This window comes from Pseudophryne corroboree, chromosome 1 (genome assembly GCF_028390025.1).
Source record: "Pseudophryne corroboree isolate aPseCor3 chromosome 1, aPseCor3.hap2, whole genome shotgun sequence".
Classification (NCBI taxonomy): domain Eukaryota; kingdom Metazoa; phylum Chordata; class Amphibia; order Anura; family Myobatrachidae; genus Pseudophryne; species Pseudophryne corroboree.
In genome coordinates this window covers 869,880,382-869,904,645 of record NC_086444.1, presented here as the reverse complement: position 1 = coordinate 869,904,645, position 24,264 = coordinate 869,880,382, and the positions used below count along the sequence as shown (strand labels likewise).

At 45.7% G+C, this 24,264-nt stretch overlaps 1 protein-coding gene across 4 annotated transcripts in view; it reads left to right on the top strand.

Moving 5' to 3' along the window:
- Positions 1-1,812: 1,812 nt before the first annotated feature.
- Positions 1,813-24,264, top strand: part of LOC134914279 (poly [ADP-ribose] polymerase tankyrase-1) — a 571,272-nt gene continuing 548,820 nt past the window's right edge. For 3 of the 4 annotated variants that reach the window (XM_063920037.1, XM_063920035.1, XM_063920034.1), the window contains exon 1: positions 1,814-2,559. In XM_063920037.1, coding sequence (XP_063776107.1) covers positions 1,989-2,559 — 571 coding nt within the window. In that variant the 5' untranslated portion in view covers positions 1,814-1,988. Of the gene's footprint in view, positions 2,560-24,264 lie in introns of all 4 variants that reach the window. The other variant, XM_063920036.1, reaches the window with a different exon arrangement.

Here is a 24,264-nt window from a genome sequence, read left to right as displayed (position 1 = left end):
TTGAAGGATCTGGGAGGTGGGAGTTCCTGAAACTCCAGTCTGTATCCCTGTGCGATAAGATCTTTGACCCAGGGATCCTGGCATGATGTTGCCCATATGTGACAGAAATAACGTAACCGGGCTCCCACCTGCCTGTCTTCCAGGCAGTGCGGTCCACCGTCATGCTGAAAGCTTTGAGGAAGCAGACCCGGAGGCCTGTTCCTGAGAATCTGCAGCTGCTAGTTTTCTGGGTTTCCCTCTACAGGGGAATAGTAACACCCTGCTGTGCAGGAACACCTCCCTAGATATTGTAATGTGAAAGATTACACAGACACACACACACCGGAGAATACAGGTTAAGCACAATTAACCCACAGATCCCCCCAGGGAGACACAGAGTTATGAGGAAGCCAGCCACACAGCGCCCTTTTAGCCAATATTAATGTCAGCTGGGCGCAGACTAAGTACCCCTAATAGGGTATTTATACTCTTAATACTGTCCCCCCCACCCTTTTGTGAGGAAGCTGCGCTTCCCTGCCAGCGTTTTCAGTGTGAGCTGCAGAGGGAAAATGGCGCTGGTGAGCTGCAGGATCCTCTCATAGTGAAGCCCCGCCCCCTTAATGGCGCTTGGCTTCCCGCTTTTTTATACTGGCCTGAGGTAATTTTTGTGAAAAACAGCGGGTTAAAACCCGTTATGTCTATAGCCAGTGTGAGTAACAGTGGTGGCTCAGCGCGCCCCTCAGCAGTGGGACACCCTATATGAAATGTCTTCCTGAGCCCCCTGGAGCGCAGCCTGTACTCAGAGCTGAGTTCCTACCCTTGTGCCGCCATTCCCGCCGGCGACCCGCTAACCGGGATGGCGGCGCTGTACTCACCACTCTTCTATCTTCTGGCTGTTAGGGGGTGGCGGCGTGCTGCGGGAGGGTACGCTGCGCCGTGGTGTGGCTCGCGAATGGCTCCCTCAGGAGCTCAGTGTCCTGTCAGCAGAGAAACTGGACCATTAACTCTATAGGAAGTTGGGCCGTTCTTCCCCCCTAAGTCCCACAAAGCAATCAGGCTGCTGCCAAAACAGTCCTGACTGAAAATAACAAACATTTTCTAAACTGAGTCTGGTAGGAAGGGCGTAGAGGGAGGAGCCAGAACACACTATTGATTTCTTAAAGGGCCCAAGGCTTTTAGTGGACCCGTCTATACCCCATAGTACTAATGTGGACCCCAGCATCCTCTAGGACGTAAGAGAAATTATGTTATAATCAAATTAAATAAAATTATAAATGGGGATTGTAGTGCTCCTTCCATTCCACACCCCAATTGAGCATTAGTAGCGTTACACTACTAACGGTGGGGAGAGCTCCAGGGCTATAGACTGTCCATGGAATAGAGTTGTCAACTACGTACCGTCTCCATGTCACACAGTATTGTATGGTGGACTTTTTATCATCCCCACTGTTATTTAAAAAAAATAAAAATTTTCATGGACACATAACCTGCATTACATTTCTAGAATCTACACTACATTATACGGTAACATTTATGTAAGAAGATCAATAATCACAACATAAAAATCCGCGTATGAAGTAGAGAGAAACACGATGTCATGTACATGGCTGCTGCACCGCTGCCCGTCATGTACCAATGTTAATCAGCAAAGTGTTAATAAAGATTAAGGAATTAAAGAAAAAAAAAAAACCTTTTAGGCTTAGTGAGCCCCACCCATACATATTTCCAACGAATCAGAACGCGCAATCATAACCCAATGTCACGTATGGCTCCTCCCACCCGCAGTTCTGCGCCACCCACTCTCACTGGAACTGTACTGGGATCATTTTTTGTTTATTCCGCGCCTGGCCCCGCCCTCGTTGCTGACGTCACTCGTTGTGCCAGCGTCCGGTGTTGTTGCAGGCCGCACGGACTGGCCCGGAGGGGGCGGAGCCAGGACCCCGTTCGCACCGTGCATCAACCCACCAGGCAGAGCCAGGCAACGGAGCCCCGGGCAGGCCAGACGTGACATGGCGGCCACTTCCTCCAGGCGCTCCCAGCAACAACAAGTGTCCGGAGCAGCGGGACAGCAGCAGCCACCGGCCCCATCCGCCTCTCCCCCGCCTGCAGCACCGGCCTCCCCGCCGCTCTCACCGGACTCCCCTCCCCGCAGTCCGGACATGCCGCCAGCCTCGCAGCGCCACGGCCCAGACTCGCAGCCCGAGGGGGAAGCGGCTCCTCTGCCGGCGTTCATGCCCAGGCCCCTCTCCCCACCGCCGGGGGAAGCCGCTGCCCTGCTGTCTCCCAGCTCGTCCTCTCTACCCCCAGCACCGGCGCCCAGCTCCGGCAGCAGCAGCTCCTCGTCCTCCAGCAACAGCATCTCCTCCGGCGGCAGCCCGGCTGACAGCCCGGACACCGGGACAGTCGGAGGCGGCATAGGCCCCGGGGGCCCCCTGAGTGCGGTCAGCGGAGCTTTTCGGGAACTGTTCGAGGCATGCAGGAACGGAGACGTGTCCCGGGTGCGGAGGCTGCTGGAACCGGGAAATGTCAACGCCAAGGACATGGCCGGGAGGAAATCTACCCCGCTGCACTTCGCTGCAGGTCAGTGAGGTCCCCAGGGGCCAGTAACCCGTGTGTGTTGCCAGCATGTGTCCGCTTCCGTCGGGTGCAGCCTGTGCTCTATGCATCTGTATCTCTCCCTTATCACTACGGTACCGGCACCTGCACTATAGTGAGTGGGAAGCTCAGGTTCTGGCAGAGTATGCTGTATACAGGGTGGTGTGTTGTAGGTCTGCTCATCCTACAATATATAATAAAACGCACACCTCCCCACCCACCCAGCATGACAGAGCCTCGGCTTTCGGCAGCTCTGTCATTTTGAAGGGCTGGTAACCAGTTACCCTAAACTTATACCAGTTTCATGCCGTCTGAGGTGGGTTGCACCCGGGAGCCTGACACGGGAGCTCCCAGTGTGCGACCCGTCTCAATACCCCCTTTCACACCGTAGACTGCAACCTGGCAATATGCCGGGTTGGTGACGTCGGCGGAGACGCGCCGTGGGCGGTGCTGGGAGATCACATTGTGAACGGGAAACTGCTCCCGTTCACACCGCACAGCGAGCCGGGTTGAACACGCGGTCAGCCCTGCTCGCTAGCAGGGTTGAAATACCGGGTCGCTCAACCCGGTATATTGCCCCTGGTACCTTTCACACCGCACAGGAACACGGGTTATGCGCATCCATGTGCCAATAACCCATGTTCAAAGCTGCTGGTGTGAAAGGGGTATTACTGTTCAGTGACTTCTGACTCAGACAGTTGCTGTATACAGTACATGTAAGGGGAGAGGGGTTCTTGGTCATGCTGTTTCATTTCCTATAATGCAGGGATGTGGAACCTTTTGGCCCTCCATCTGTTGTTGAATTACACATCCCAGCATGCCCTGCAACAGTTTTAGCATGACCAAATTGCAAAACTGTTGTAGGGCATGCTGGTATGTGTAGTTCAGCAACAGCTGGAAGCCCAAAGGTTCCCCATCCTTGCTATAATGCGTGAGCACTAGTAAGGATGATTGTCACATGTTCTGGCTTTTCACTACCATTAAAAATATAATTAAGAGCATGCCTGGTGTATTTACCCACATAAACACACACCTCTGTGTACAACAAATGTAGAATAAGGAGGTTTTGCGGGGAGAAAGTTGATACTCCCTATGTCTGCAGGGGATCCGGTTAATTTACCGACTGTCGGAATCCCAGTGGTCAGGATACTGACGCCAAAATCCCAGCAGCCGGGGAAATGGAGGTCGGAATCTCGACAGTAGCTGGATATTCGCACTCGGGTGGTTGTCCACTCCACCACCTCATGGTAAATATAATAGTGTGTGATCGCCTGAAGCGTGGCGAGCGGACTCGCTGCTGGGATTCTGGCGTCGGCCTCCTGACTGCCGGGATCCTGACCGCCGGTATCTCCTACCGAACCCGCCTGCAGTAAGTATGTCAACCTCACAATGCTGGTGCTGGGATCCCGACACGAGTTTAATGCTACTTACAGTATTATACCAGTGTTGGTGTCGTAACTTTAAATAATAAGTATTTACGTAAGCAGCATAACGTATGTAAAATGTTATAAGTGGCGTTAGACCAGTGTCAGGATCCTGGCACCAACATTGTGAGGTCAAGATACTTTTACTGTGGGCACAGTGAGTGTCAACTTCTTGACAGCATACCAAACAAGATATGTTCTGACAAAGACGAGGTAAAATGCTAGTGGGGTATAGTGATACTAGAAATGGTTTCTAAAAGGTGAATTCAAATCTTATCGCACCCCTGATCTCCCTTTTTAAAGTGATGGGAGAAAGAGGGGCAACATTCAAATGCCCCCTGTTATTGCGTTTGATCGTGCCTTTTACAGTCGGGTTTAGGCGTTTAAAGCACATAAACCCGACTAAAGTAATAGGCGCGATCGTGAAAAGACCCATTTGGGTGCCCAAATGGGTCACTTTACGCGTATTTAACTCACTACCCCTGGGTGTAGCGAACTAAACTGAACTTGTCGCGCCCTTCAGTAGCAACAGTAGAATACTGCCAGCGGACGGGAGGGGGGGGAACATTTGAATCCGACCCTCAGTGTTTAATCTTTTTACAAGTATTAGAAATGAAACAAGAAGGGGGTATGAACTAGAGAAGCAATAGTTATGTCTCTGAGCAATGAATATTTTTAGAAATAGAAGTATGAACCCAAATGCTAATTGCATCTGTCAATATGCCACTTTTTGTGGCTTGGAAGCAAATTCAAAAATCAACCCAGAATTTTTTTTTTTTGGTTAAAGTTGATCTTAATGGTCATTTTTCAGTGTCAAATGAGTTTACTTTTAGGCATGACGAGATTATTTTTAAATTATTATTATTATTATTTTTTTTTTAAAGAGGAACTTATTGGGAAAGCTGTTCTTACCGTTCCACCCAAAAGTGGCAGTGAGGAAGGTTTGTGAGCAGGAGGACCAATCACAAGCCCTCTTTATTGTGACTATCATTTGGACTTCCTACTACAGCCTCTACATCGCCATTATAATATTATTATTCTCCTTTATATGGCGCCACAAGGGATCCGCAGCGCCCAATTAGAGTATATAAACAAATACGCAAAGCAAGAAAACAGTGACTTACAATTTAATACAATATAGGACAAGTACAGGGTATTTAAACATGGCTGCCTTAGCAGACAACACTGAAATAAGTATCAGTGAGGCAGAAAACCGTGGGATTTGGTGCCGTCAAAGGGCGTTTTAAAAAAAGGATAAGTAAAAGCACATGAGGGAAGAGGGCCCTACTTGTGAAAGCTTATATATCTAAAGGGGAGGGGCACACAGACAGGGGTGACACAGATGGAGTAGAAAGTGAGCATTGGCCACATAGGGGTCAATTCTATTCGGCAACTAAAGAATAGCGCCGGGAATTAGCTCCCGACGCTATTCAATTCTGCTACTAGTTGCCCGCAATTGTCGGGAATTCTTCTCTCATCCCCTGGGGATGAGAGAAGAAACCCGACAAAAGTGCTGCCTCGCGGCCGGCGCGAGGCTGATTCTGTCGGGAATCAGCCTCGCGCCGGGTAGTTAAGTCGGAGAATGCCCGTTCTCCCGACAAAACTACCTGTTAAGTCGGCGAGAACGGCACATCGCCGACTTAACTTTAGCTGAATTGAATAGCGTCGGGAGCTAATTCCCGGCGCTATTCTTTAGTTGCCGAATAGAATTGACCCCTTAGTGCTTATAAATTGGTAAGATTAATTAATGTGCTTGTTCTATATTACTCCTCCCCAACCCAGCAACTTTGTCTAATACCTCATTTTTTTTTGGACAAATTACTAAAACTTTTGGGGGTACAGTTGCTTTATAAAGCAGCTTGTATTTCTGGTTTCAGAAGTAGTAAAACCAGTGCTAGTTTACACTTGATATATGATGCGGTATATGGTAAAGAAAATGCACATTTCTTAAAAACCACACAAAAAATAACATCACAATATATAAATAGCAATCACTAACTAGGCCACAAGTGTATTGGTATATTAGAGTGATGCACAGTTTGTTAGGCTAGCACTGCCACATGTGACGCCAGGGAGGTTATCACAGAAACACAGGCTGTGCTCCCTGTACTCCAGGCTGAATGGCTTGTTCTGGATCACGTGACCAGTATAGATTATGTGATCAGGATGCTGAGCACTGGAATATTTATTTATTAAAGATTTTACTGTAATTTTAAGTTATTACATAGTGATGAATGGAATATACATTTGGACAAAATAAGATTTCTGTAATAGCCATTTAGAGTATATTTTGATGGACGGTTGGTTAGTCTCAGTATTATCATTTACAGGTGCCACACATTTCCTGATTATCAAGCAGGTATACATGCCTCCCAACTTTCTCTGTGTGGGACGAGTGACTGTGCCTGAAATTAGGGAGCGTGGCTTCATGGTTAGGGGTTGTGGCCTCGCGGTAAATCCCGCATTCGGGAGCCATGCCCTGTTTGTCACTGAGAGGGCATGCCCAGTGTTCTCTGAGCTGCTGGCCATGCCCCCTGTCCCCCTCTCCTGGTCAATAGGGTCTTTTCACATCTGTTCTGCAAAGCAGCGCAGCAAGTGAGAGGGGGCCCTACCAACTCCTCCATCACCGAGTGACACTGCGTCCTGCGGGTGGGACAGTGCCTGAACAAATGGGACTGTCCCGTCAAATTCTGGACTGTTGGGAGGTATGGGTATATAAAGGATTTTTTGTACACACACAGTTATGCTCCTGAGGAAGCTGGGTGACCACAGCATTGAGCTTGTGTGTCTGGACTCCTGTTACTCCATTGGACTTTTGTTTGCACTTTGATATTCTATTTGGAACATTCTACAGCCTTCTAGCTACCTGGTGAATACTCCTACAGCCTATTCATCTGAAAATTTGGTTGCGAAAGGGACTCTTTGGACATACAGATTCACGTACTGGTAATACCTTGCTGCTAAAAATGGATCCCTTATGGACACAAAGGAGAAAGTCCTTAATTAAACAGTGGTTAATACAGGAGCAAGTCTTATATTGCATGACTCTAATATACCAATACACCTGTGGCCTAGTAAATAATTGCTATTTATACCTTTTTAATGTTTTAATTTTTATTGTGGTTTTTAATAAATGTGACCATATACCGTCCATCATATATCAATTGTGTATACTAGCGCTGGTTTTACTACTTCTTGTTCTTTGAAATTTGTGGGGCTGACAAACTCTTTTCCAGCTGCTTTGTGGCAGCGTGCTAGACCTTGATTATTTTCATTATTGCACTTCTGGTTTACTGATTCTTCAAAAAAAGAAAACAAATTTAATCACAAAGTTATTTTGTGATCCAGGACAGAGCTGGGGCAATTTACATTCTCAGGGGGGACTCTGTACTCTGCGATATGCTGCTGCACACAAACCTGACAAATATGGTAGGCAATACTGCTAATTATTTTTTTTTAATGTGCAAATTGGTGATGCTTTATGGCCACTGAACCTGGTGATGTTCCAGCAGCACTTTACAGACTTTCTCTTGAAATTTACCCCGCCCCCCCCTATCTCTTCAGAATATTCAATGTGCATGAAGACCTATTTTCTTTCATTTCATTAGTTCCCAAGTAAATTCATAAATCCTTGACCAAGAAGAACCAGTTAGTTGTAATCTGATAATAATGCCAATTACACGCCATCTTACAACACATGTTCCAACATGAAGTACAGACGATGAGAAGTGCTCCTACATATGATAGCCTAATGGTGCCCATACACTTGTGAGATAATCGGTGCTAACCTTCGATTTCGACCGCATCTGTGAGAGAAATCGAAGGATTGTATGCACATTTCAGGTACCTTTCGACATGATGCGCGGGCACGCCGGTCGAATCTCGAGTCTCAAGATAGTATGTGCTGCACTTAATATTTATCAAATCACAGTGCGATTGCATGTGTTTTTAAAAACACACGCTACATATCGCACTGCAATGTGCGATGGGGACCCACCGGGAGCCGACGGAGGCCGCTCCCACTCGGCGGTGACGTGCCCATTACGTGATTACCATGCAATCTATCGCATCGTAATTACACTGGTACCTGAACTGCCGGTGCGATGCCCGCGATGTCGCATCGCACAAGTGTATGGGCACCATAAGTGTGTGTTTTGCCGTGCACCCAATAGGAGAGTGAGGTAAAATGTACAATGTAGGAGCGATGTAACGCGTTTTTTGGTAATGTTATCAAGAATAATTGATTTGCAAAGAGCCATGGTGCTCAGCAGTGCTGGACTGTGATGAAGACAGAGCACACACAAAACAAGTTGATGCAAGGTAGACAAAATAAATGCAGGTGTGAAAACAAATGGTATGGAAGGCTGTATTCATGAAAGCTTACAATCTAGTGTTAAAGACCAGAAATATGAAGTGTTATTAGGCAAGCTCTGTTGTGTAGCACTCTTGACGTGTTATTTTGCATTATGAGCATGCTACGTAATGGCTATTGTTACAATGAAATGTTTCCTCTCTGTTCTTGTGGCAAATAGTCTTTTATAGAGTATTAGTACAATAGCCCTAATTCATGTTTGTACACACATGCCTACACAGCTGTGATTTTTCAGGCTACGGAATTGCTAATTTTTGCAAGTGAAGCTGCCACCCAGAAAAGAATATAGGGGTTCATTCTGATCTGACCTCACGCTGCGAACGGGTCTGAACTGCGCGTGTGCCGGTGCATGCCAGACAGACGAATGCCGTCGCTGCGCTACGATCGCCCCGGCCTGATTGATAGGCGGAGGCAGTCGCTAGGTGGGGGGCGAAACGGCGGCGTGTGGCCGCTGTTTCGTGGGCGCGGTCCGGCCAACGCAGGTGTGGCCGGACTGTGCAGGGGGCGGGACGCAGTAGCTGCATGACGTCACACGCAGCCGCTTTGAGTCAGGGAGCAATGAGTAGCTCCTGGCCAGCACGCTAAAGCTGCGTTGGCCGGGAGCTGCTCCTAAAGTGCAAAAGCGGCGATGCTTTTGCACTTCTGCTGGCGGGGGGGGGGGGGGGGGGGGGGGTTAGCCCTGAGCTGGGCGTCCCCCCTCGCATGTCTATGGTAATGATCGTAGCCCTGCAGGGCTACGATCAACTCAGAATCACCCCCTTAGACACCTACTGGACCCATTGCAAAGTCCTTAGCATCTGTGTACTCGTATGCAGCGCCGACACAATTACAAGAAACATCCATTCCTTAAGTCTGTGGTCACGCGGACTGGACGTGGCAGTAACGATGCTGGCGCAATGTTTCTCTGCGTATATGATCACAGCTGAAAGCAGATACACACCCTGTAAATGCCCGTGAAATGCCTGCTTTTCTGCTGTCGCTTCCCGATACCTCCCCAGAAGGTCCCTTCCTGTCAATCACTCTGCATTAAAAATCTTACTGCGAGCAGCACCGGTACCTTAGCTCGTGTGCTGTGCATTCGCTGCGCGCACATTCTGCTTATATCGCTCAGTTGCGTGAACATCGGCATTGCGTACAAACGTGATTTAGGCCCTATATTTTATTTAGTATCTGGATGGAAGACCGTAAAAAGGTTGACACCAGATGGTCGACAGGGTCAAAAGGTTGACACAAAAAAAGAATGACACATGACTTTTCATGACTTTCCGGGGTTGGGCACTCCGGGGAAGGTTAGGCTGTGGGAGAGGACAGTTGGGCTTAGGGACCTGGCGGAGGGTTAGTCTGTGGAGGGAGAATCTGCCTTTGTTGTGGTGGCCTTTTGACCCTGTCGACCTAATGACTGTTGACCATCCGTTGTCGACCTATTAATGCTCTTTTGCGTTATTTTTTTTTTTAAAGATATGTGATCTGCATAACTTGTATTGAAAACGAGTCATGTTTTAAATAGGTCAACATAACATAATTGCCATACCTTTTTAATGTAGTCACACCTTTTTGTTTATATTCTGTAATCTAATATTCCTTTTATGCAAAGTTAGATTATTTTAAAACTGGTTTCAAATTTTTTTTATTTTTTTTTAACTAGTCCTCATACACTAATTACCACTAGAAAACCTGTCTCACCTACAGCATATAAAAATTGGAAAATTAACTGACACTTCTAGTTTTCTTGCAGAAAACATGATTGCATTTAGTGAGATAAGCTAGGGTACATATTTTCCAATCCCCCCCCCCCCCCCCCCCCCCCCCCCCGTCTGCCTCTGGCACCAGAAGTCTGCAGCAGCCGTGGCCCTCCTCCTCCCCCGCCGGTACCTACATTATGGACACACCGGGAACTGGCCTCACGCATGCTGGGCGGCCTTGACCTGTGCGGCCCTTAGCATGTGCAGAGATTAACGCAGATCTGGCTGCATATGCAGCGCTCTGCTTTCATCTCTGAATAACCCTAATAATAATAATTAATAATATAAAAAAAAATATATATTTTTTGCATCCAGTTTCTTATTCAATGATGAAACAAACATTTGTTTGTGTATGAGTAACTAATGTAAGTTTTAAATGACTGGTTTACTGGTTTTCAGATGCAAAGATATGCCGTTCTTATTTGATACATATTGCCCATAGTTCTGAGGATGAAAACTCACATATCCGTCCTCTATGTGAATATTGAATAGATAACTTGATGGTCTTGGGTGAGTGGTGTACTTTACAGAAAGGATCCACTTTTTTTTAAAAATAAAATCTAAGAGCCAGTTTAAAATTTTAGGAGTCAGATCATCCCCAACTAAAATATATGAACACTTGTGTAGAATAACACACACAGTAGAGCCCCAGTTCATACTATGCAAAACACAGTAGCTCCACTTCCTTTCACCCATCAGCCTGTCAAGTCCCTGTCATATCCTGAAAGGGAGCAGCATACTGAGGTCTTGAAAAATGGTGATGCCAAGTCACCAATGTCCTCAGGTAGTGAAGAACCTTCTCTGTCAAAATGAAAGACAAATCAGAACCAGACCAAATAATCGGGGAATATGGTGCTGCCAGCTGGAGCAGCATTGGTGCCATCCCATGTTGTGAAAGTTATATCTGAAATCTCCACCATAGGATCTAGTCATGTCCCCAGTGAGTCTGGTGCAGAAGCAGCTTGTTATGTTGGACACTAATCATACCACACGATGGGGGATATGAATGAAGCAGTGAAAAGAGCGGAGTAGTTGCCTATGGCACCCAATCAGGTACATTCTATAAAATGTTTCAAGTGTTTTCTGTAAAATTATAGTTATCAGCTGATTGGTTGCCTGGCTCACTTCTCCACTCTTCACTGCATCATAAATCTCCCTTTATCTATTTGGACATTACACATCTCTGGCCATAGTCCCACATGTTTCTGAGATCATAAACCACATGAAGCTTAGTAAACGAGCAAGCAATTACCTTCACTGGCTTTTCAGGGACACCAGCACCCAAGGGTGCTATGTGCTTTGTGTGTGAAATCATCTTTAACTATAAATATTATACACGCAACATGAGATGCATGTCTCAGACAAGAGCTGTAGCTTCTGGAACCTTTATGCCACAATAGGTTGATTAGAGGACAATCGCATCCCAATAAAAAGCTGGATAAGTGATCGGTAATCCAGCTGTGTCAATTAAACAGTGTGCCTGTTTAGATAATTAAGAAACAATAACTGGCAGTTGCCGGAAAAAGACAGGGATTGCCTTTTTGGAGCACTCTTTTAGATGAATTGACAGTAGACACACTGATCATTCAAAAACAGACAGTGGCAACGTACCTTATACTAGATTTTATTTTGTATTATTGATGAGAAAGTAATGCAAAGAAGTTAGATCATATCGAGTAGGCTAGTTGGATGAACAAAAATATGCGGAATAAACTAATAACGTAAAACGTATTATTTTTAATACACATATTAAGAATTTAGGAATATTTCTCACACTGAATATTATTCACCATAATTATATTGAATATTATTCACCATAATGACAGCTATATGTTTATGAATTTTCTGAGGACAGCTATATATCCATAAAAAAGTTTTTTTTCTTGGGGACCAGATAAAGAGACTTTAATTACACATGAATACATATATAAGATAGTTATGAATAAATTCATGCCCCCCATATTTTAAAAGAGAATAATTAAAAGTTACGTTTTAAATTTCTAATCATATCAATTTACTGTCAATTCATCTAAAAGAGTGCTCCAAAAAGGCAATCCCTATGAGGTTTAAACGTGATTGTTGGAGCACCTCCAGCTAAGTAAATAGAAATCCCAAATTATTATGGGAAAATTATCAGATAGCTGGTTACCTAATATGCAAATTAATTCTTAGGTTTCTGTGCAGGGTACACTACATGACTATATAGATAATTAAGAAGTCTGGTGTAGACAAAACAGTAAAGTCGGACAGACTTGCATTTCATCAAACGATCCAATACCCACTGTGCATGAATCTTGCAACATCTGTTTGAAAAGACATGACCTTTTGATAGAACAAAAATGTTAATACTGTGCATCATGTAATGACTCTCCTTCACGTACCTCTGCTGGCAGTGAGAACTACAAGACTCTACACATCGACTTGGTACACCTTGATTGTAAGTGGGGGGGAACCACTGCTTGAATGTGATGGGCATGCAGTCTACCTGTGATGTTGACAGATGTGCAACATCCCACCAACTGTAACCTTCTGGAAGCACACTTTTTTCTTTTTTTTTTTTTACAGAGCTTAGGGTTGTCTCCCAGGCACTCTTAGCAGATTGAAAACACCTGTTATTCAAATAAAGTTTAACATCATGTCCGTTTTCCTCTTCTGAAACACCTAGAGCCAGACTTGATTTACTGTCGGGTTGTTTCGTAGGCGCCCACCATTGCTATTCAGTTGTTGAGCGCACCCCCCCCCCCCAATCATTGGTGAGCGCATGCCCCTTGTTCACGCCCTTTTGGTTTAGTCGTGCAATGTCTCCAAACCAGTGTAAAGTCCAGGTGAGGGTGCTCAAGCTCCTGTTTGACCACCTAAACCACATAGTTTTTGCACATTTCTGCTTGCACCTCAGGAAGCTGTGAGATGAAATGTGACTGCCCCGTTCCCTGGCTGCATGCGTGCCCAAACTGAGCAACAATTGAATTGCTCCATTGGGCTCCATCTAGTGGCAGTCAGGGCGGCCAATAATTGAATTGACCCCCATTCTGTGGTAAGGCCACCTTTTGTACACTACAGCCAATGGCCTTAAATCTTTTAAAGTGGCAAGCTTTAAGCCCAGAAACATTTCACTCCTGGTTAAAATATAAAAAAATAATATTATTATTATTATTATAATTACTACTGCTACTACTTCTTTTTGTTTAGCTTTGATAGCAGATAGTATTACTTTCTTCGTTGTCGTTTTTTTTTTTTTTTTTTGGCAATGGAACAAGTCTTATTTATGATCTGTTAACCGGAATGCATTGTGCAGTGTTTGTGTGTGTGTGGTGATGGAGACTGCCAGGCCTTGCATGCAGTCTATTGCAGCCAAAGTATCTATAGCCGTAAGTGAGTGATCAAACTTAATTAAGTAGGACTGTGACCTGGACAGCTGAAGAACTGAGCTAGGTTTAGCCTTGCCCTGCAGGTCACAAGATGAAGCTGTCGTCTTGAGGCAGAAGATGTTTAATCGACCAAATAGTTCTGAAAAGAACTTCAGCAATACAGCAAGATGTTTACAGCAGAGTGAAAATGTATAATACACTTTTCACAGGGCAGCAGCCCTCCTTTTATCTTACTCCAATACACATACCACAGGGGGTAAGCCCACCCTGAGTCTTATCCATCCAATGAGGATATCTTACAAAATATGAATAAATAAATTAAATTTTAAAAGGATATAAGTGCAAAAAAGCAATTTCCTCCTTCCTGTCTTTCACATCCCCATGCAAATCCAGTTTTGGCTTATCACACAACAGGAGATGCTGAAAGCACCCACAGTCTGCTCTCCAGATCTTAGTTTGTATTTCAAAGAAAATGTTTGGCCACCAAAAGGCCTGCTAATCGACACCTATCCAATTAACATATGACTTGCTATGTACAACTTGATGAAGAACAATTGTCAAAGCCTTTTAGAAACAAAACGTGTACTTTTCTCATAAGTGCTTTGTCCATGCAGTTCTATAACTGTGCAGTCCATCATTCTCCAACTGCGCAGTGATATAACATATAACACATTATTAAACATGCATTTATAGAATATGGCACCAAGCTCCAATTCATCTATTTAAAAATGGCGCCGGGGATGGAGGGTTAACCCATCACGTGCCATGGCTGCCATTGTCCATGTGGCTGACGGGATCTCCGGCCACAAGGACTCTCTTGCTAGTATTATATATATATATATATATATATATATATATATATATATATATATATATATATATATATATATATATATATAATCTCTTCAAGAAATAAGGATGCACTCACCAGACTTCTTCAAAAGTACAAAACGAGCCTTTAATGCCAACAGCACATACTCACAAGGTCATGGTCAATGTTTCGGCTCACCACAGAGCCTTTTTCAAGACCAGATCACCAGATACCATCTCCCTTGCACTGATCTAAATGCAAGGGCCATATATACCATCACTGTGGTCACACCCCCCTAATCACCAATTAACTCCAAAAGATGTTAACGGCTTAAATAGAAGATACAAACAGCACAACACATTAAGAGTAAGCCAGCATAGATGTCCGCATGTGCCCAAAAACACAAAGTCAGCGCAAGGTGACACCTTATTGCATCTTAAAACCACTAAGATTGGCCAGTGGAACGCACGCCGGGGTCCTGGAACTCATCCAGCTTCCGGCCCGGCCCGCATCACTTCCTACATGCAGCAGCGTCTAATCGCGCTTACCCGGTGGAACGCACGCATAGGCTGTGAAGCGCATCGTGCTTCCTGCCTGGCCCGCGTCACTTCCTCTATGCAATACACGACCTACTCGTATAGTCAGCGTTGCTAGGTAACGGTCACGCCGGCATCAGATATTAGCGGTGTCCCCTTTATATTTAGAACATACTAAAGATGTAAATTCGTAATAGAGTACCCATTAAACTTTTATTCTTAATTCAAAACCGACGGGCTGATACTAAAAACATATATAGAGCATTACTGGTTTAATATATCTAAAACCACACGTATAAGCTAAACCTTCACTGCTCATTATATATTATGGTTGTACAAGTACCTGCCATTCCCATATTTATAAGATCAGCCCCCCTACAAACAACATTCTTCAATACAAGTTAAACATGGATAATTCCACAAAATGGCCACTCCATGTGCTGTGCTGTTCACATCATACCCATACTTCTACATCAAACTATAACAACAGTGCCTAATCGGCAACATACTAAAACAGCCTAGTGATCCACAAGCGCGATGTATATGGTCCTATCAGGGTAATGGTCAAAAACATTGACGTATTGTGCTAATTAAACTAACACCAAACATAGAACGCATATCTAGTGCACAAAAAATATATAAAGTGCACATAATTGTGAATAAATCACATTAATACATGAATTAGTGCTGCACAGAAAAAAACAATAAACGGATCAGAGGATATGTCAACTGACACACTACAATGGTAAGAACACCCCAGCACTGTCAAAAACAAAAAGCAAAAAGAAAAAAGGATATACAAACCCTAGCAAAACCAGGGATTATCGAAAAATCATAAAAATTATAAATAATATGGCTAGCCAAAGAGACAATCCGAACAACCATCATAGGAACAGGTGTAGTGGATTTTGTTCATTTAAGCCCTTTGGTGATAATGTCCCCAAAAAATGAATCCAATATGCTTCTCTCTTTAGTAGCAACTTATCCCTGTCACCACTCCTAGGCAAAGGGGGGACCCAGTCAATCATCATGGAACGCAGGGTAGACAGTTGATGTTTGTGTTGCAGGAAATGTGCAGCAACCGGTTTATCGGTCTTGCCTGTAGAATATGCCAAATGGATATATGACCGGTGCTGATTGATTCTTTCACGGAACGTCCGGACAGTCTTGCCAATATACATTTTGCCACATGGGCAAACCAAATAATAGACAACATGATCCATAGTGCATACCAGATGATGTCTTAATTTTATTTCTCTGACGTCCTAGTGGATGCTGGGGACTCCGTAAGGACCATGGGGGGGATAGCGGCTCCGCAGGAGACTGGGCACAAAAGTAAAGCTTTAGAACTACCTGGTGTGCACTGGCTCCTCCCCCTATGACCCTCCTCCAAGCCTCAGTTAGATTTTTGTGCCCGAACGAGAACGGTGCACACTAGGTGGCTCTCCTGAGCTGCTTAGTGAAAAGTTTAGTTTTAGGTTTTTTAGGTTCAGTGAGACCTGCTGGCAACAGGCTCACTGCATCGAGGGACTAAGGGGAGAAGAAGCGAACTCACCTGCGTGCAGAGTGGATTGGGCTTCTTAGGCTACTGGACATTAGCTCCAGAGGGACCGATCACAGGCCCAGCCATGGATAGGTCCCAGAGCCGTGCCGCCGGCCCCCTTACAGAGCCAGAAGACAGAAGAGGTCCGGAAAATCGGCGGCAGAAGACGTCCTGTCTTCAACAAGGTAGCGCACAGCACTGCAGCTGTGCGCCATTGCTCTCAGCACACTTCACACTCCGGTCACTGAGGGTGCAGGGCGCTGGGGGGGGGGGGGGGGGCGCCCTGAGACGCAATAAAAACACCTTGGATGGCAAAAAATGCATCACATATAGCTCCTGGGCTATAGGGATGAATTTAACCCCTGCCAGAATACACAGAAAAACGGGAGATAAGGCCGCCGAGAAGGGGGCGGAGCCTATCTCCTCAGCACACTGGCGCCATTTTCCCTCACAGCTCCGTTGGAGGGAAGCTCCCTGGCTCTCCCCTGCAGTCACTACACTACAGAAAGGGTTAAAAAAGAGAGGGGGGCACTAATTACGCGCAGTATTAAAAATACAGCAGCTATAAGGGGAAAAACACTTATATAAGGTTATCCCTGTATATATATATATATAGCGCTCTGGTGTGTGCTGGCAAACTCTCCCTCTGTCTCCCCAAAGGGCTAGTGGGGTCCTGTCCTCTATCAGAGCATTCCCTGTGTGTGTGCTGTGTGTCGGTACGTTTGTGTCGACATGTATGAGGAGAAAAATGATGTGGAGACGGAGCAGATTGCCTGTAATAGTGATGTCACCCCCTAGGGGGTCGACACCTGAGTGGATGAACTGTTGGAAGGAATTACGTGACAGTGTCAGCTCTGTATAAAAGACAGTGGTTGACATGAGACAGCCGGCTACTCAGCTTGTGCCTGTCCAGACGTCTCATAGGCCGTCAGGGGCTCTAAAGCGCCCGTTACCTCAGATGGCAGATATAGACGCCGACACGGATACTGACTCCAGTGTCGACGGTGAAGAGACAAATGTGACTTCCAGTAGGGCCACACGTTACATGATTGAGGCAATGAAAAATGTTTTACACATTTCTGATAATACGAGTACCACCAAAAAGGGGTATTATGTTCGGTGAGGAAAAACTACCTGTAGTTTTCCTGAATCTGAGAAATTAAATGAGATGTGTGATGATGCGTGGGTTTCCCCCGATAACAACTGATAATTTCTAAAATGTTATTGGCATTATATCCTTTCCCGCCAGAGGTTAGGGTGCGTTGGGAAACACCCCCTAGGGTGGATAAAGCGCTCACACGCTTGTAAGAACAAGGGCTCTACCCTCTCCTGAGATGGCCGCCCTTAAGGATCCTGCTGATAGAAAGCAGGAGGGTATCCTAAAATGTATTTACACACATACTGGTGTTATACTGCGACCAGCAATCGCCTCAGCCTGGATGTGCAGTGCTGGGTTGGCGTGGTCGGATTCCCTGACTGAAAATATTGATACCCTAGATAGGGACAGTATATTATTGCCTATAGAGCATTTAAAAGATGCATTTCTATATATGCGTGATGCACAGCGGAATATTTGCCGACTGGCATCAAGTCTAAGTGCGTTGTCCATTTCTGCCAGTAGAGGGTTATGGACACTACAGTGGTCAGGTGATGCGGATTCCAAACGGCATTTGGAAGTATTGCCTTATTAAGGGGAGGAGTTATTTGGGGTCGGTCTTTCAGACCTGGTGGCCACGGCAACAGCTGGGAAATCCACGTTTGTACCCCAGGTCGCCTCTCAACATAAGAAGACGCCGTATTATCAGGCGCAGTCTTTTCGTGGGCAAGCGGGCAAAAGGTTCCTCATTTCTGCCCCGTGACAGAGGGAGAGGAAAAAGGCTGCAGAAATCAGCCAGTTCCCAGGAACAGAAGCCCTCTCCCGCCTCTGCCAAGCCCTCAGTATGACGCTGGGGCTTTACAAGCAGAATCAGGCACGGTGGGGGCCCGTCTCAATGAATTTCAGCGCGCAGTGGGCTCACTCGCAAGTAGACCCCTGGATCCTTCAGGTGATATCTCAGGGGTACAAATTGGAATTCGAGACGTCTCCCCCTCGCCGTTTCCTAAAGTCGGCTTTACCGATGTCTCCTTCTGACAGGGAGGCAGTTTTGGAAGCCATTCACAAGCTGTATTCCCAGCAGGTGATAATCAAGGTACCCCTCCTGCAACAGGGAACGGGGTATTATTCCACACTGTTGTGGTACCGAAGCCGGACGGTTCGGTGAGACCGATTCTAAATCTAAAATCTTGAACACTTACATACGGAGGTTCAAATTCAAGATTGAGTCACTCAGAGCAGTGATTGCGAACCTGGAAGAAGGGGACTACATGATGTCTCGGGACATCAAGGATGCTTACCTTCATGTCCCAATTTACCCTTCTCACCAAGGGTACCTCAGGTTTATGGTACAGAACTGTCACTATCAGTTTCAGACGCTGCCGTATGGATGGTCCACGGCACCCCGGGTCTTTACCAAGGTAATGGCCGAAATGATGATACTCCTTCGAAGGAAGGGAATTTTAGTTATCCCTTACTTGGACGATTCCCTGATAAGGGTAAGATCCAGGGAACAGTTGGAGGTCGGTGTAGCACTATCTCAGGTAGTGTTGCGGCAGCACGATTGGATTCTCAATATTCCAAAATCGCAGCTGATTCCGACGACTCGTCGTCTGTTCCTAGGGATGATCCTGGACACAGTCCAGAAAAAGGTGTTTCTCCCGGAGGAGAAAGTCAGGGAGTTATCCGAGCTAGTCGGGAACCTCCTATAACCAAGCCAAGTCTCAGTACATTAATGAAAGGGTTCTGGGAAAAATGGTGGCTTCCTACGAAGCAATCCCATTCGGCAGATTCCACGCAAGAACTTTCCAGTGGGACCTGCTGGACAAATGGTCCGGGTCGCATCTTCAGATGCATCAGCGGATAACCCTGTCACGAAGCACAAGGGTGTCTCTCCTGTGGTGGTTGCAGAGTGCTCATCTTCTAGAGGGCCGCAGATTCGACATTCAGGACTGGGTCCTGGTGACCACGGATGCCAGCCTGCGAGGCTGGGAAGCAGTCACACAGGGAAGGAATTTCCAGAGCTTATGGTCAAGCCTGGAGACATCACTTCACATAAATATCCTGAAGCTAAGGGCCATTTACAATGCTCTAAGCTCAGCAAGACCTCTGCTTCAAGGTCACCCGGAGTTGATCCATTCGGACAACATCACGGCAGTCACCCACGTAAACAGACAGGGTGACACAAGAAGCAGGGGGGCAATGGCAGAAGCTGCAAGGATTCTTCGCTGGGCGGAAAATCATGTGATAGCACTGTCAGCAAGTGGGGACTTCACCCAGAAGTCTTCCACATGTTTATAAAACTCGACAAGTATTGCGCCGGGTCAAGGGACCCTCCGGCAATAGCTGTAGACGCTCTGGTAACACAGTGGGTGTACCAGTCAGTGTATGTGTTCCCTCCTCTGCCTCTCATACCCAAGGTACTGAGAATTATAAGATGGAGAGGAGTAAGCACTATATTCGGGCTCCGGATTGGCCAAGAAGGACTTGGTAACCGGAACTTCAAGAGATGCTCACGGAGGATCCGTGGCCTCTACCTCTAAGAAGGGACCTGCTCCAGCAAGGACCCTGTCTGTTCCAAGACTTACCGCGACTGCGTTTGACGGCATGGCGGTTGAACGCCGGATCCTGAAGGAGAAAGGCATTCCGGATGAAGTCATTCCTATCCTGATCAAAGCCAGGAAAGATATAACCGCAAAACATTATCGCCGCATTTGGCGAAAATATGTTGCGTGGTGCGAGGCCAGTAAGGCCCCGACGGAGGAATTTTCAACTAGGTCGATTCCTACATTTCATGCAAACAGGAGTGTCTATGGGCCTGAAATGGGGGTCCATTAAGGTTCAAATTTCGGCCCTGTCAATTTTCTTCCAAAAAGAACTAGCTTCAGTCCCTGAAGTTCAGACGTTTGTGAAAGGGGTACTGTATATACAGCCTCCTTTTGTGCCTCCAGTGGCACCTTGGGATCTAAATGTAGTTTTTGGGTTCCAAAAGTCACATTGGTTTGAACCACTTAAATATGTGGAGTTAAAATATCTCACATGGAAAGTGGTCATGCTGTTGGCCCTGGCCTGGGCCAGGTGCGTGTCAGAATTGGCGGCTTTATCCTGTAACAGCCCTCATCTGATTTTCCATTCGGACAGGGCGGAATTGAGGACTTGTCCTCAGTTTCTCCCTAAGGTGGTTTTCAGCGTTTCACCTGAATCAACCTATTGTGGTGCCTGCGGCTACTAGGGACTTGGAGGACTCCAAGTTGCTAGACGTTGTCAGGGCCCTGGAAATATAGGTTTCCAGGACGGCTGGAGTCAGAAAATCTGACTCGTTGTTTATTCTGTATTCACCCAACAAGCTGGGTGCTCCTGCTTCTAAGCAGACTATTGCTCGTTGGATTTGTAGTACAATTCAGCTTGCACATTCTGTGGCAGGCCTGCCACAGACAAAATCTGTAAAAGCCCATTCCACAAGGAAGGTGGGCTCATCTTGGGCGGCTGCCCGAGGGGTCTCGGCTTTACAACTTTGCCGAGCAGCTACTTGGTCAGGAGCAAATACGTTTGTAAAATTCTACAAATTTGATACCCTGGCTGAGGAGGACCTGGAGTTCTCTCATTTGGTGCTGCAGAGTCATCCGCACTCTCCCGCCCGTTTGGGAGCTTTGGTATAATCCCCATGGTCCTTACGGAGTCCCCAGCATCCACTAGGACGTCAGAGAAAATAAGAATTTACTTACCGATAATTCTATTTCTCGTAGTCCGTAGTGGATGCTGGGCGCCCATCCCAAGTGCGGATTGTCAGCAATACTGGTACATAGTTATTGTTACCAAAAAAATCGGGTTATTGCTGTAGTGAGCCATCTTTTCTAGAGGCTCCTCTGTTATCATGCTGTTAACTGGGTTTAGATCACAAGTTATATGGTGTGATTGGTGTGGCTGGTATGAGTCTTACCCGGGATTCAAAATCCTTCCTTATTGTGTACGCTCGTCCGGGCACAGTATCCTAACTGAGGCTTGGAGGAGGGTCATAGGGGGAGGAGCCAGTGCACACCAGGTAGTTCTAAAGCTTTACTTTTGTGCCCAGTCTCCTGCGGAGCCGCTATCCCCCCCATGGTCCTTACGGAGTCCCCAGCATCCACTACGGACTACGAGAAATAGAATTATCGGTAAGTAAATTCTTATTTTTTGTCCCATATAATGGGTGATTAAAGAACTGTCCTGTGACCATGGATCTGCACGTGGTGCATTGAAGGCACTTATAACAACCAGGGCGTTTATCGAGCCATCGAGTGTTGTCTTGTGGGCCAGGCTTCATCGTTGGTCTTAGTAGTATATCTTTCAGGTTCTGACCCCGTTGTATACTAAATAGGGGAAGCACCGGTCCAAGGGACTTGAATCTTGGATCAGAACAGATAATCGGCCAATTTTTCTTCACCAATTTTTGCACTGACCTTAGTCTGGTATTACAACTGGTTTTGAAAATCAGACGACTGGACTCCTTGGCTCGTTTAGATTAATTCTCGCCCGTAGAATGGATTTTACGTGCTTTGGCAAGGCACCTCAAGACATCACTTTTTCCATATCCACGACTCAGGAATCTATCCGCACACTCCTGCAATTGAGACTCGGTTCTTCCAGCATCTGAATTGTTCCTCAGAACCCGAAGGAACTGTGAAACAGGTAAATTAGACTTAAGTTTATCTGGATGATGGCTTGTAGCCCACAACAACATATTCCTATCAGTTGATTTACGGTACAAAGTAAACTCCAAATGGGGGGACTTGATGAAAACGGTAACATCCAAAAAATTAATCATACTATTACTAATACTAGCAGTGAATCTAATGTGGGTATTCAAACCATTGAGTGCGTCAACCATAGCATAGAAAGAAGTTGTTGTGCCCTTCCAAATCATGAAAAGATCATCTATAAATCTTTTGTAGTATACCAGCTGGTCAGCAAAAACTGGAACAATAAATTTGTTTTCATACTTTGCCATGTATAAATTAGCGAACCCCCGGGTCCAAATTAGACCCCATTGCTGTCCCGGTACGCTGCATAAAATATCTACCCTGATATTGAAAGTGATTTAAGGGATAGCACTAAACAAATCAATTCCAGTAGAAACTCAATGGGATGCCCCTCATAAGGCCCAATCAACAAAGCTTCACGTACTGCCGCTAGACCCTCTTCATGGGGGATAACTGTGTAAAGTGAGCTGACGTCAAGAGTCGCCAGCAAACAATCGGAGGAAATTTTATTCAAAGAATTTATCCCTCCCAGAAAGTCATTAGTATCGCGTATATAGCTCCTCATACTTTTTACACATGGTTGCAAAAAATGATCCACAAAGATCGCTAGTGGCTGCAAGAGGGAGCCCCGCGCCGAAATGATGGGACGTCCGGGCGGCTTGGTCAAAGACTTATGGACTTTCGGGAGGGTATAAATTATCGGACACACTGGAAATTCAACAGTAAGATAATTATAAACATCCTCATTAATCCAGTTATGTTGAAAAGCTGAACTAAGTACAGAGTCAACCTCTCTCTTAATACCAGGGATGGGATTAAACTCAACAGATTCATAGGTATCCTTATTAGCCAAGTGTGAACAAATTTCCTTATCGTAATCAGCAAAATTCTGTAGTACTACTGACCCACCCTTGTCAGTGTTTCTTATAACAAGATTATTGTTATTCCTCAGGCCTCGTAGGGCCGCCCATTCATTACTGGAAAGATTCGAATAGTGCCTATCATCCTTGGGTGCTGCCATAGTCACATCGGTGTTTACCAACCTCATGAATGTACGCAAACTTGCATTATTGGAAACAGGATCGAAACTACTTGGATTCCGAAAAACCTTGGATACAGTAGAAACAGTTTCTTGACGACTAGATCCAGGCCTACCTGGTTGGTTATCAAAGAACTCACGTAGCCTAAGTTGTCTACCCATCTTGTAATGTTCAACCGACCACTGGACCGTTTTAAATTTATTGGTAGGTACAAAAGACAAACCCTTAGTGAGTAAAGATGTTTCAGCCTCAGTAAGCTCGTGATCAGAAAGATTAAATATTAAGTTTTCGACCCTTTCCTGCTCCTTCCTTGGTTTTTTGTGACCCCCTCCCCCCCGCCCTTTTCTAATGTGGATCTTGTATCTGGGCCTAAAAAAAGAGGACGATGATGATGCCCCTGAAGGTGGCAAGGTGTCTGCAAAATCTGAGTCAGAAGATGAATAGGACTTGTGTTTAAATGTACCATCAAATCTACCACCACGCCCCCTGGTCCTGTAGGGGCGATTTGGTCGAAAGGTGTCATGGCTCCCCCCCCCCCCCCCCCCCCCTCCCAGAGAGCCATCTGTAAACTGAATGTTTCTGGTAATCTAGTTCGACGGTGTTGCACATATTTCTCTTAAATGATATTAGATCTTGTCTATACTTGTCTATCTGGTCATTGATTTTCTCTAACCAATTCTCAGCCTTGTCGATCTTAAGTGGAGCTGCATGTTCCTTCTCAAACACTTCAATTTCAGTTTTAACCTTTTTCAGTTCTACCCCAACCTCCTCAATAACTAAAACAAGTAAGTCTAGGGAGCACTTGTTCAGCACACCACACCATTTGACACAGAAGGATTCTTCCGTCCAATGGTGGATGTGTTGACAATCATAAAGCCACGTGGAATCCTCTTTTTCCTTTAAATATTCAGACAGGAACTGCCCATGTAGGTTGAGATCAACCTCCCTCCTACGTAACCTATGCAACTTATGATATAAATCACTAGGTGTCTGTGCAGGCAATCCGTTTTTTGTTTTTTTTC